General features: G+C 34.2%; 1 protein-coding gene across 13 annotated transcripts in view; it reads right to left on the bottom strand.

The window, feature by feature from the left end:
* LOC143235467 (protein phosphatase EYA1-like) overlaps nt 1-13501 on the bottom strand; it is an 88956-nt gene that overhangs the window by 62494 nt on the left and 12961 nt on the right. For 9 of the 13 annotated variants that reach the window (XM_076473671.1, XM_076473675.1, XM_076473680.1 and 6 more), the window contains exons 2-3: nt 2788-2843; nt 606-712 (exon numbers count right to left, since the gene is read on the bottom strand). In XM_076473671.1, the coding sequence (XP_076329786.1) occupies nt 606-693 (88 nt within the window). In that variant the 5' untranslated portion in view covers nt 694-712; nt 2788-2843. Of the gene's footprint in view, nt 1-605; nt 713-2787; nt 2844-6859; nt 6982-8086; nt 8205-13501 lie in introns of those variants that run through there. The other 4 variants (XM_076473667.1, XM_076473668.1, XM_076473678.1 and 1 more) reach the window with 2 other exon arrangements.

The raw sequence follows: 13501 nt of genomic DNA, 5'->3' as shown, positions 1-13501 counted from the left end.
CACAAATAGTCCATTGTGTGGTTTTACGATTAACAGCAAACTTTAAATAAATAACTAATTATAATGGAGTGAATTAATAAACAGATTTTAAATGTAAGGTAGTAATACACAAACTTTACTGTATTATAATAGGCATGGCCAGGTCGGTTAAGGCGTTCGACTCGTAATATGAGGGTCGCGGGTTCGAATCCCCGTCGCACCAAACATGCTCGCCCTTTCAGCCGTAGGGGCGTTATAACGTTTCGGTCAATCCCACTATTCGTTGGTAAAGGAGTAGCCCACGAGTAGCTGGTGGGTGTAATAACTAGCTGCCTTCCCTCTAGTCTTACACTGCTAAATTAGTGACGGTTAGCGCAGATAGCCCTTGTGCAGCGTTGCGTGAAATAAAAAAAAAACAAAAAAAACAAATATAATAAGGAAATGTATTTTGCATGTATATGCCTGTGAGTTTATAAATGTTATTAGTTACTTTTACTGTTGTATATACACACATCTCTGTATATGGGTATAATTTAATATATATCAATGTTATTTTACACCTTTGATTCACTCTGTTATTAAGCTACCCCAAATGTTACCAGGAAAGGAAACTACATAGACTATACCTGAATTTAATGAGGATAAGTTAGGAGCTTCAGTTGATGAAGAGTGGGAAGTGGTATCTCCACTGTCGGCAATTTCCTCTCTGTTCATGTAATGACCATTGGGAACCCTGAATTTTTTAAAGTTTTCATTATTTATTTCACATTTGCAGTAAAAATTGGCCAACTAAAAAATCGGAAATTAGATAAGAAAGGAGAAAAAGCAAAGAATTATCACTTTTAAAACAATGTTTCTAACTGAAGCTAGTCTTGTTGTATCTGTAGCTAAGATTGGTCCACTGGTGTAACGTTCGAGTTCCTTTACTGCGAAAACAAAATCGTGTTTCGCACTTTGGAGCCATAGTTACGTATTAGCGGCGATTATTTGGTTAAACAAGAGTTAGTGGTGTGTACCGTTGACTAGATTTCCTGTGGTTGTTCAAAATAAGGAGTGGTTATTGAAAAAAGCACTGGAGTAGCTTTGCGCGAATATACTAAAACAAACAATATTGCTTCTTCTTGTTACATGTTTCGAGAAATTCTTACAAGATAAAGTTTATACCACAAAAATCTTAAAACAAAATACTTTATAGCAATTGATACTACTTTTAATGAAAGCAGTGGGTGGTCGAGTAGAGGCTAGTATTTTTGATAATATCTGTGAGTAACTAAGTAAAGTTCACTACGTTTGGTGATATCAGTGAGAAGTCAAATAAAGGTTACTACTTTTAATGATATCAGTGGTTGGTTGACTAAAAGTTACTGCCTTAAGTAATATCAGTGGTTTGTATAAGTATTCGTTTTTCAGAATAAAACAATTTCAGAAGCATCAGCTTATCCTCATATGAGAACCTTTCCTTCCTATCTATCATCCTGATAATCCTACTCTGAATCCTTTCCAACAACTCAGTGCCCTTTCTACAGTAGGAATACCAAAGCTGAACACCGTACTCCCATTGTGGCCTAACCAGTGACCTTTTTACACTTGTATTCAATATTTCTGTAGATACAACCTAAAAACATATTTGCCCTATTATTACTAAAGCACACCAAAATCATTCAATGTTTGGCATATTGAATTACTTTGTGTTGTTTATTTATGTTAGTAGAAACGGTGCTCTTCAGGACGACTGTTGGAGATAGTAATTACTAATCGTAATTATCGTTATTAGATAACGTTTGAATTCGTTTTTCAAAGGAATTTAGGAAGAAGTGAACATTTTCGAACAAAGAACTTTTCTGGGAAAGTTGTTTCGATTGTGCTGATGTTAAACTGTGATATATTTGTTTATTAAAAGTGGTCCCGTTTATTGAAAAAATAAAAGTTTTCAACAACTCTAGTTTCTCAGTACTACATTTAAAATTTTCATCATTAAAGCTATAATCAAACCCTCACACAAAATATTAGTGAAGAGAGTATTTTCATTTAAAACTGTATTATATTATAAAGAAATGATTATTGCATATATAACAGTTATATTTCTAACTGTCTGAATCTTGAATTCCCAAAATGTGAAAATTGTTTGTGGATTTTAATTTGTGATACCATTCAATAAATAGTGCCACACGGTATTTAATAATTCGGTCTCATGCATAGATAGTTACGTACGTGTATGTACACACTATGTTCATTATAATAAGATAAACCATCTGCCAATTATTGGCCTAAATTAACAATAATCGAAATGCTTTTGTAAAGCGTTAGCATCATTCTCAAAACTAGAAACACCCAAAACTTTAATAATGTATATCATTTCTTCACCTATATCATTAATGTAAATGAAAAAACAGCAACGACCATAACAATAAGCCCTGAGGTACCCTACTCATAACATTAATTCTGAGGTACCATACTCATAATAGTAATCCAGTTTAACTAAACTCCATCTAACGAATAAGCCAACCTATCCCCCACATCTACAAAGATAATATCTTAACAAGCCTTTATGCGTTATGTTACCAAATGCTTTGCGAAAATTCAGATATACATATTCACACTCTTGCCTTAACCAACATGAGCTTGAGATATAAGTGGACAGTGAAGAAAGAGTTACGACTTTTAAACCAGTACGTGTATGGACAAGACATAGATACTGTCCAGTACGTGTATGGACAAGACATAGATACTGTTGTAAGTGAAAAACGTTGATGCAAAGAAAGAAAAGAAGATTTTTGGCTAGATAACAAAGTGGATGAAGCTTCTTACCTGGATTGTTGCTTCGACGTGTTTTCACCATCACTGTCAGATCTTGACCTCTTCACCTAAACACAGAAGACACAGAAGCTCGGTCATGATGTTTATTTCTTAACAACAACAAAACAAACTTAACGGAATAGACAGACTTCACCTTTTTGTAAAACTGTCAACAAACTAAGTACGTACATACATATATTCGTCATAACATACATAATTAGTATACAACCGGAAACATAAATAAAGCCATCAAAAGTTACATAACTACTGTAACAAATGAAACATATACTTCACAATAATCAGATATATAAGTTATAAGACGGTAAACGTATATTCATCTTTAGACACGTAATCACTGTAACACGATAAAAATACAATCATATTTAGACACGTAATTACTGCAACACAGTAAACTTATATTTACCATTAGACACGTCACTACTGTAGCATAGTAAGCTAGTAAGCATACATTTACCATTTAATAGACAGTAACTAATGTAATACAGTAAATTTACATTCACCATTAAACATGTAACTACTGTAACATAGTAAACTTATACTCACCATTAGAAAAAAAATTACTGTAATACAGTAAATTCACATTCACCATTAAACATTTAACTACTGTAACACAGTGAACTTATATTCTTGTAAATATGTTACAAGTTACCATATAATACTTATTACACATGGATATCCAGTGATATCACGATTGATCTTGTGTGATATAAAGTTTCTACATAACGTTTACTAACTATTTATATATGGTGACATACCCTCAGTGGCCACTTTATTAGGTACACTTACTCTTTAACGCAAATAACCAGCCAGCGAATCGTGTGGCTGCAAATACGTTCAAGAGGTTTAGTCATTGTTCAACCAAACATTAGAATTAGGAAGATACGTGATCTAAGCGACTTTGACCCTCGAATGACTGTTGATGCGAGACGTGGCGGTTCCAGCATCTCAGAAATTGTTGACATCCTAGAATTGTCAAGCATTATGGTCTCTTAGAGTTTACAGAGAATGGTATAAAAAACAAAAAGCATCCAGTAAGTGGCAGTTCTCTGAGCAAAAACACCTTTTTAATGAGAGAGGTCAGAGGAGAATGGCCAGACTCGTTATGTTTGACAAAAAGGCCACAAATACTCAGATAACTACTCTTTACAACAGTGGTGTGCAGAAGAGCACCTCTGAACACACAACGTTTATTTGAACCTTGAAGCAGATGGGCTACAGCAGCAGGAGACCAGGACGGGTTCCACTTTCGTCAGCTAAGAACAGGAAGAACAGTGGGCATTTTTTGCTGACCATGTGCATCCCTTTATGGCTACAGTCTACCCGTTTTTCAGTGACTACTTGCAGCAGAATAATGACCCATGTCACAAAGCACGCATTATCTCAAGCTGGTTCCACAAACATGACAGTGATTTCACTGTATCCAATGGCCTTTACCGTCCCCAAGTATCAGTCCAATAGAGCACCTTTGGGATGTGGTGGGACGGGAGGTTCGCAGCATGAATGTGTGGCCGAAAAATCTGTAAGAACTGCCTCGTGTTATCGAGTCAGCATGGACTAAAATCCTGAAGGAATGTTTCCAGCACCAGGAGGCTGTTCTGGAGGCAAAATATTGTTCTACCCGATACTAGAAAGGTGTACCTAATAAAGTAGCCACTGAGGGTATTATTTCACTGCTGATTCATGTATGTCACAGTTAACGTTACTACATAACGTTTATTACGTATGTATATCTGATCACATATTGTGCCAGTAAATCCTGTTTGTCATAGTTTATGTTACGAAATAAAGTTATATTATTCATGTATATCTGACTACATGTTACGAAACTACAAACAGTATGTCTATCATAGCTGAAGTTCCTGGATTATATTTATGAACTATGTATATTTTACCGTCTATTACAACAGTTTGTTCTGTTTATCGTAATTAACATTACATAATGTATATCACAATATAATATAGCGGTGGGTATTGTCTGTCATAGTTGGCTTTACTACATAACATATATTAACGATATAGATCTTACCACGTATTATCACTGTGGGTTCGGTATATCATACTTAATGATACCAAATGAAGTATTATCACGATAAGTCCTCTGCCATACTTAATGTTACTCGATATAGTTTATTAATAATATATATTTGACCATATGTGATAATGATGGATCCTATCCGTTACAATTACCAACACAAGATAACGTTTATTTACTATGTATCAAGACCCACGGTAGTGAGTCTCGCGACCGAATAAAACGTTAAGCAAGCGTGCCCTAAAGCATATAGCCACTATTAAGTGTTTTTACACAATATGATTGGGTAAAACATTTGCCCCTCTGAAACACACCCGTTGTAAAATCTACACTTTAGATTTTCGAAACTGTAAACCATCAAGACATTAGCAGTTAGCACGTAAAATGTGAAACGAATCCTTGGAATTAGTGCCGTGATATAACCTGTTTTCATTTTTTTAATTCTTTGTTTTCGCGCACCCAGTTTGTATTTTGGGTGCGTGTTTAATTTTCAAACCTCATTCATCATCTCAATCTTTGTCATATTGCTTTGAAATTTATATCACTTCTTCATGTTCAGTCCCCCATTGGCACAGCGGTAAGTCTACGAATTTACAACGCTAAAATCAGGAGTTCGATTCCCCTTGATGGACACCGCAGATAGCCCGATGTGGCTTTGCTATAAGCATAACACAAACATACTCCGTCATGTTCAGACTAGCAATAGTCTGAGGCTCGAAACTAAGTTTTATGCCCTACACCGCTGGTTTCATCTAAAATAAAATCGAGGTTATAAATTTCCTCTACATTTTAAAGGAATAAAAAAAAAAAAAAAAGGCCCGGCATGGCCGAGCGCGTAAGGCGTGCGACTCGTAATCCGAGGGTCGAGAGTTCGCGCCCGCGTCGCGCTAAACATGCTCGCTCTCCCAGCCGTGGGGGTGTATAATGTGACGGTCAATCCCACTATTCGTTGGTAAAGAGTAGCCCAAGAGTTGGCGGTGGGTGGTGATGACTAGCTGCCTTCCCTCTAGTCTTACACTGCTAAATTAGGGACGGCTAGCACAGATATCCCTCGAGTAGCTTTGTGCGAAATTTCCAAAACAAACAAGGAATAAAAAAATACAATTACTTTGTTTTGTTGTTGTTGGTATTTTGCAAAAATTCATAGAATTCTGACGTGTCGCTTTCTTATAAAACTTTAAATCTCCTGGGCCGATGAGTATAATTTAGACTGGCATTCTATATAAACACACAAGCTGGCTCGCGAGGTTTAAATGATCGTTGACAGCCACTACTTTGTCCAAGCAAAGTTTAATTCGTAAGTTTATTTTCCGTACACATAATCCTATATAATCGTGCGCGTTTTAGCTCGTGCTAGCTATATAACCGAAAGATTTGCTTGCTTTTCAGTGTTACTTACTATTCACTGTGTGAAAGGTGTGTATTTACTATCCACGGTGTATTCACACGTACACACTAATACACAATTTGTTTTGTCAATACTAACATTCACGTTATCACAAAAAGCGGCTAAATGACATGTAACTCATACTTACGTACATGATAATAAAACAGTTCTAAACCAATTATAGAGTTCACTTTGTTTCAGCAAGCAGTTTTACACTATATATTCAATAATATTGATTCTCTTGGCCTAATTGTGATGTCACTTCTTTTAGACGCTATTTGTACAACAAATAGCTTTCTCTTGGCCTGCTACTTTTTTATTTTTTATTTTACTGCTTGTTTGTTTGTTTGGTTGAAATTAAGCAGAAAGCTACACCATGGGCTATTTGTGCTCTGCCCACCACGGGTGTCGAAACGCAGGTTTTAGCGGTGTGAGTACGCAGATATACTGCTGTACCACTAGAGGGCGCTTTATTTTACAGTAAGATGCTTCTGGTTTAGATATCTTATTAAATATAATGATGGATTCTGTTTGTCATATTTAAGTCTACTGGATAACGTTTATCAACTACGTTTACCTTACCAATTATTATCATCCTAGATATTGTCCATTACAGTTAACATTACTACATAACGTATACTCACCGTATATCTTCCGATGTATTATCGCCGAGTGTCTTGTGGATTGTAGTTAACACGAGTATATAACGTTTTTGGACTACTTATACATCATACATACTATAACGGTGTGTTCTTTTGTCATACGTAACGGTACTAAATAATGTTTGTAAATTATGTATGTCTAATCATATATTATCAAGGTAGGTCTTGTTTGTCATTCTTAACTTTACGAGATATTGTATATTAAACGTGTATATATTATCAAGGTGGGTCCTGTGTTTCATACTTACTAGATAACGTTTGTTAACCGTGTCTTTTCACGGTAAGTCCTATCTCTCATAGTTAACGTGAGTAGACAACGTTGATGAACCATGTGTATCTGATCACATTATCACGCTGGGCCCTGCCTATCATACTTAATACTACTAATAAGCTAAATTAACTATTTATATCTTAACGTTAATAAATAACACACTTTAACTATACCTATCTGATCACATATTATCGTAGTTAGTCATGTTTTCATACTTTTCTAGATAACGTTTATTAACTATGTATATCTTACCACATATTCTAACAGCGAGTTCTGTCTGTCATATTTAACATTACTAAGTAACGTTTATTAATCATGTATATCCTTCCACATATTATCACAGTGGTTTTGTCTCTCCTATCTATATTAATCAACGTTATTTCATAATGTGTAATAACAAGATATTATAACGATGGGTCCTATCTATTGTAGTTAACGTTACCAAATAACTTTTATTAAATATGTTTATCTAACCATGTATTATCATGGTAGGTCCTGGATGTCATATTTAATCTTATTAAGGTATATTAGTTACATATATCTTACCACATATTTCACGTGTATCACAGTCTATGTAAATACATACGTATATTATCTATGTATATCTTACCACATATTATCACGAATGGTTCTGTTTGTCATGATTAGCAGTCATATAAATAATGTGTATTAAAGATGTATTTCTTGCCACATATTATCACTGTAGGTCCTTTCTGTTATATATAATGTTATTAGATAACGTTTATTAACTATGTGTATCGAACTATATTTTATCACATCCGGGTCCTGTCTGTCGTAGCGAATGTTACTACATAACGTTAACTATACCTATATATATATATATATCTGATGACATATCATCTCAGTGATGGGTCTCGTTTGCTTCTGTTCATACAGTTTTATATATCAATTACAAACAATGGAAAGTGTTATCTTACAATACGAATTGTATATAACAGCAACTTAGGTTGTTTGGTATCTCCCGGAGGACGAGCACGTGCTGCTGTCGGTTTAAGGACGAAGGCGGACATACAACCAACTGCTTACAGCTGTTTGTGAAACTCGAGTGTCAACAGTCTAAACTAATACGATCCAGTACACCGGGATAAAGTAAGAGATAAGTCATTCGACTGTCATTCATTAGAACTATAGGACCTACGAGAAACTTAGAACAGTGTAGAAGTAAAAACAGTGATATAGTTTATATTTGTGTCAATTGAAACTTTTATCAGAAAATCTAGGTACAGAAATAAAGCTGTTAGTAGGAAATACATATTATAATTGAGTAGTTCATGTATCGGTGTGGATATTCAAGTTTAACTGCGTAAGACAAAACTGACGAAGAGTGTTAAAAGTATCTTATATTTCTATAGTAGAGGTAGCTGTAGATCATTACTGAACATTTATTACACACACCTATATAATGGATAGTACTTAACTCAATGTTAGGCTTATATCACTAAGCTAATTATTACTTCAGTGTTACGCTTATGTAAGGAATATAATCATATGTTAATGTGTCATTTACAGAGGGAATATAATGGTTATATAGATAACATCATCATACATCAATGAAACGGTTATATAGGTAACGATATCAGATATCAATGTGATGGATATATGTGGAATATCGTGATATATCAAAGTAACGTTTACTACACGGAATATCACCTCACACCAATATGATGTTTTGTCGAATCAAATGCTATGTAAAGCATCTGAGAAAGAATAAATATATTAGTTTTTGTCAACTCTGCCCTATGCGCAATGATACACACACAACATGAAAAGGAACAATATGATGTAATGGTTGTGGCTGTTATGTATATTTGTGGATGATTTAGAATCAGAAAGTTTAGTTCTCCGCTCTTTATAATAGAAAAACCTGAAACCAGTCCAACATTTTATAGCAACCAGATAAAATAGGTATTTTTTACTTCCAGGTGAATATGAATAAAAAACAGATTATTTAACCTTTCTAAATGTATTGAAAGACTATTAAATAATCTCTATTTTTGTAATGAGATAGAACAGTGTACACTTACCATACTTCGTCTAACAACAAAATATTTTTCTGTAAACTTTTATTTGTTTATTTTAGCTCGCAGCAATAAAATAGGTAATTTGAACTGTGTCCACTGCGTATAATGGAACTTTTTAGTTTAGCCTTTGAAATCCGTAAATTTACCGCTGATCATTGGGGAATCAAGTATTTATTGTAAAATAAATTAATGAACTGGTTAATACGTCCCTACAAATTTCAAGAGTCCTTATTGAAACTATTTACTGTAGATTTATTATTAAGTCCTCCCGGGGGTTCAGCGATAAGTCTGAAGACTTCGATGCTAAAAATAGGATTTCGATATCCAGCTTTTCTCAGATTTATTAACCAGACTTTGTTAAATATCCCCAGTTTTCTACAGATATATTATAAGAGTAAACATTCATCATATTTGCCCAATTCGCTGTATTTCCCCTTCCAAGTATAAAAACTTTTCAATTTCCATATATTTATTATGGAATAGAATCTTATACAATCCTCAAGCAATAAGCCCTCCCCCCACGTCCTCTAGCGGCTCAGCGTTAAGTACAAAGAATTATAACGGTAAAAACCGGGTTTCGATACCCGTGGTGAGCACAGCATAGATAGCCTATTATGTAGCTTTGCGTTTAACAACAAACAAACGAACTTCAAGCAACTATGGCCAGATAATTTATCAAATAATTTTATAAATATCGACATATTTATTACTAACACAAAATAATAAAAATTTTGTTATACAATATTTAATAGTTAGTTATTGCGCTTTGCCGCACACAATGAGATATCTGTGCTGCGGGGATTGATCTTAGAAGTTTAGCTTTATACCCCTTAAGTTTAGCCATTGAGAGACTTATATCCCTTAAATTTAGTCATTGAGAGACTTATATCCCTTAAGTTTAGCCATTGAGAGACTTATACCCCTTAAGTTTAGTCATTGAGAGACATACCCCTTAAGTTTAGCCATTGAGAGACATACCCCTTAAGTTTAGCCATTGAGAGACTTATATCCCTTAAATTCAGCCATTGAGAGACTTATACCCCTTAAATTTAGTCATTGAGAGATTTATATCCCTTAAGTTCAGCCATTGAAAGATTTACATCCCTTAAGTTCAGCCATTGAGAGACTTATATCCCTTAAGTTTAGCCATTGAGAGACTTATACCCCTTAAGTTTAGTCATTGAGAGACATACCCCTTAAGTTTAGCCATTGAGAGACATACCCCTTAAGTTTAGCCATTGAGAGACTTATGTCCCTTAAATTCAGCCATTGAGAGACTTATACCCCTTAAATTTAGTCATTGAGAGATTTATATCCCTTAAGTTCAGCCATTGAAAGATTTACATCCCTTAAGTTCAGCCATTGAGAGACTTATATTCCTTATGTTTAGCCATTGAGAGACTTATACCCCTTAAGTTTAGCCATTGAGAGACTTATATCCCTTACTTTTAGCCATTGGGAGACTTATACCTCTTAAGTTTAGCCATTGAGAGACATACCCCTTAAGTTTAGCCATTGAGAGACTTATATCCCTTAAATTCAGCCATTGAGACGTATACCCCTTAAATTTAGTCATTGAGAGATTTATATCCCTTAAGTTCAGCCATTGAAAGATTTACATCCCTTAAGTTCAGCCATTGAGAGACTTATATTCCTTATGTTTAGCCATTGAGAGACTTATACCCCTTAAGTTTAGCCATTGAAAGATTTATATCCCTTACTTTTAGCCATTGGGAGACTTATACCTCTTAATTTCAGCCATTGAGAGACTTATACCCCTTACGTTTGGCCATTGAGAAACTTCTTATATAATATCATACATAATATCTTATTATTTTACACTTTATGGTGAACAGTCAGTAACAGTACCTTTAACAACACAATCTGTAAACACAGATATAAAAGATTAGAATAAAGATCAGTAATTATGAAACATTAGAGCAATGTTTCAATCAAAACGCTTTAATCAACAAAATTTGGAATCAGGGAATTTTGAATGAAGTAATCTGAATATACTTTAAACAACTTGAGCCAGAATCATAATATTCAAATAACCCTCAATTAAATGTTTAACCGCGATAATCTTTAGCAAGAATCTTAAGTGACAGAATTTCACATTTCACAGTTATAACAACAGAATTTAATTTATAACAGAAGGATTTACATAACACAGTTTGAAATTACAATGTTCAAACAATAGAATAAGCTAGTTCAGACAATTTGGAAAGAAGAGTTTGTTGTTGGCTTTTGGAATTAAGCACAATGGTACACAATGGTCTATCTGTGCTCTGCCCACCACGGGTATCGAAACCCGGTTTCTAGAGGTTTGAGTCTGCAGATATGTCGTTGTGCCTCTAGCGAGCAAGAGCATTTAAACTCAGTGGTCTGTAATATGAGGATTTTAACATATTAAACTGCAATCAAAGGGTGTAAGCAAAACAGGCAAAACCTGAGAGTTTAATGCTGGAATAAGACAACATGATCAGTAATCAGAGAGACACAAAATTTAACTGTTTAAAAGCCACATATACGACTTGGCAACAAACCCTTCAAAAACAATGTGACCCGAAATCTAATAGTCTAAGTAAAACACCAAATAATCAAACCAAAACAAAATTCGTGTTTTAAACACATCAGATAGGACTAAGAACGTTTAAACAACATAAACATGGAAACATACGGTTTAAATAACACAAACATGGAACCATACGGTTTAAACAATACAATATGGAAACACATGGTTTAAATAACACAAACATGGAACCATACAATTTAAACAACACAATATGGAAACATACGGTTTAAATAACACAAACATGGAACCATACGGTTTAAACAACACAATATGGAAACATACGGTTTAAATAACACAAACATGGAACCATACGGTTTAAACAATACAATATGGAAACACATGGTTTAAATAACACAAACATGGAACCATACAATTTAAACAACACAATATGGAAACACATGGTTTAAATAACACAAACATGGAACCATACGGTTTAAACAACTCAATATGGAAACACATGGTTTAAATAACACAAACATGGAACCATACAATTTAAACAACACAATATGGAAACACATGGTTTAAATAACACAAACATGGAACCATACGGTTTAAACAACACAATATGGAAACACATTGTTTAAATAACACAAACATGGAAGAAAACAGTCCGCGTCATAAAGGGATACATGAGATAAACAAGAAGTTTGAAAACTACAACAATTTACAGTTCAAAATTTATATACATAAAGAATGGAACTTTTTCCTGGTTTTATTATCATAATGTGTCTATACTTTTCACGTTTACCTGAATATAAACAAGTATTGATATTATTTCTGCTTTAACCTAATATTTTCTACAATGGTATCACGAAATAGTATTATCAGAAAATTCCGTTATTACTAGGCTTTTATCGGACCAACCCAGGAAAGGTCTGAGGAATCTAACTCTTTCTTCTCCTCTCGTGTTCTCCGCCTACACTGTCAGGTTCTAATAACATATTGTTACCACATAATTGTTTCGTGGAACCAATATCGAAACACTACATTTGGACATTTTTAATATTCTTATAACTATGCTTAAAATGTCAAAACACTACGTTAGAACACAGGGATGTTCTGATAAATACAGTAAAAATAAATAACTAAGTTAAGAGATATTAGTATTAAAACAAAAACCTTTAGCCCCAGCGCATTCGAAATGTAGACCTTTCATCTTCAAGGTGGGAACTATTAATATCCCGATGATATGGGCAGGGTATTTAAAATGCTCTCTTAGGACATATCAGTCTCTAGACAACTCCGTTAAAAATACTGAAAAACGATATCAGATCATGTCAGTTTTCTGTTAGGTATTGTAATAGTATTGGAACAATACCGTAATTTAAAGTTAGGGCGTATTAGTTCTGTGAAAACAATAGTGCCACTATCGTTCTTACGGTAACTACAATAACAAGAGAGAGAGAGAGAAAGCACTCATTAGAATATATCACACTCCTAGTAATCATGGTGACAACATTGTGGTAAATACCAACAAGGCATAAAACGGTGTATTTTTTTCTTTAAAATTTTGAATATTTTGACATAGGCACACACAAGTACATGCATATATATACTCTTCAAAAAAAGAAACGCAAAAGGCAAAATTTGAGACAAATTGTTAACAAGTTTATTCCGGGTAGTTCTGTATGACATGTGTGAAACTTTGCACATTCACTGCTGAACATCCAAAGTCTGCAAAGGCGAAGTCCACGCTCACTAGTTGAAGTTTAACGTCACTCAACGTCAATAACGAG

The sequence above is a fragment of the Tachypleus tridentatus genome, chromosome 12, assembly GCF_004210375.1.
Source record: "Tachypleus tridentatus isolate NWPU-2018 chromosome 12, ASM421037v1, whole genome shotgun sequence".
NCBI classification, from domain to species: domain Eukaryota; kingdom Metazoa; phylum Arthropoda; class Merostomata; order Xiphosura; family Limulidae; genus Tachypleus; species Tachypleus tridentatus.
Note: the sequence above shows the minus strand (reverse complement) of the source record. Positions and strands in the feature narration are given on the sequence as shown.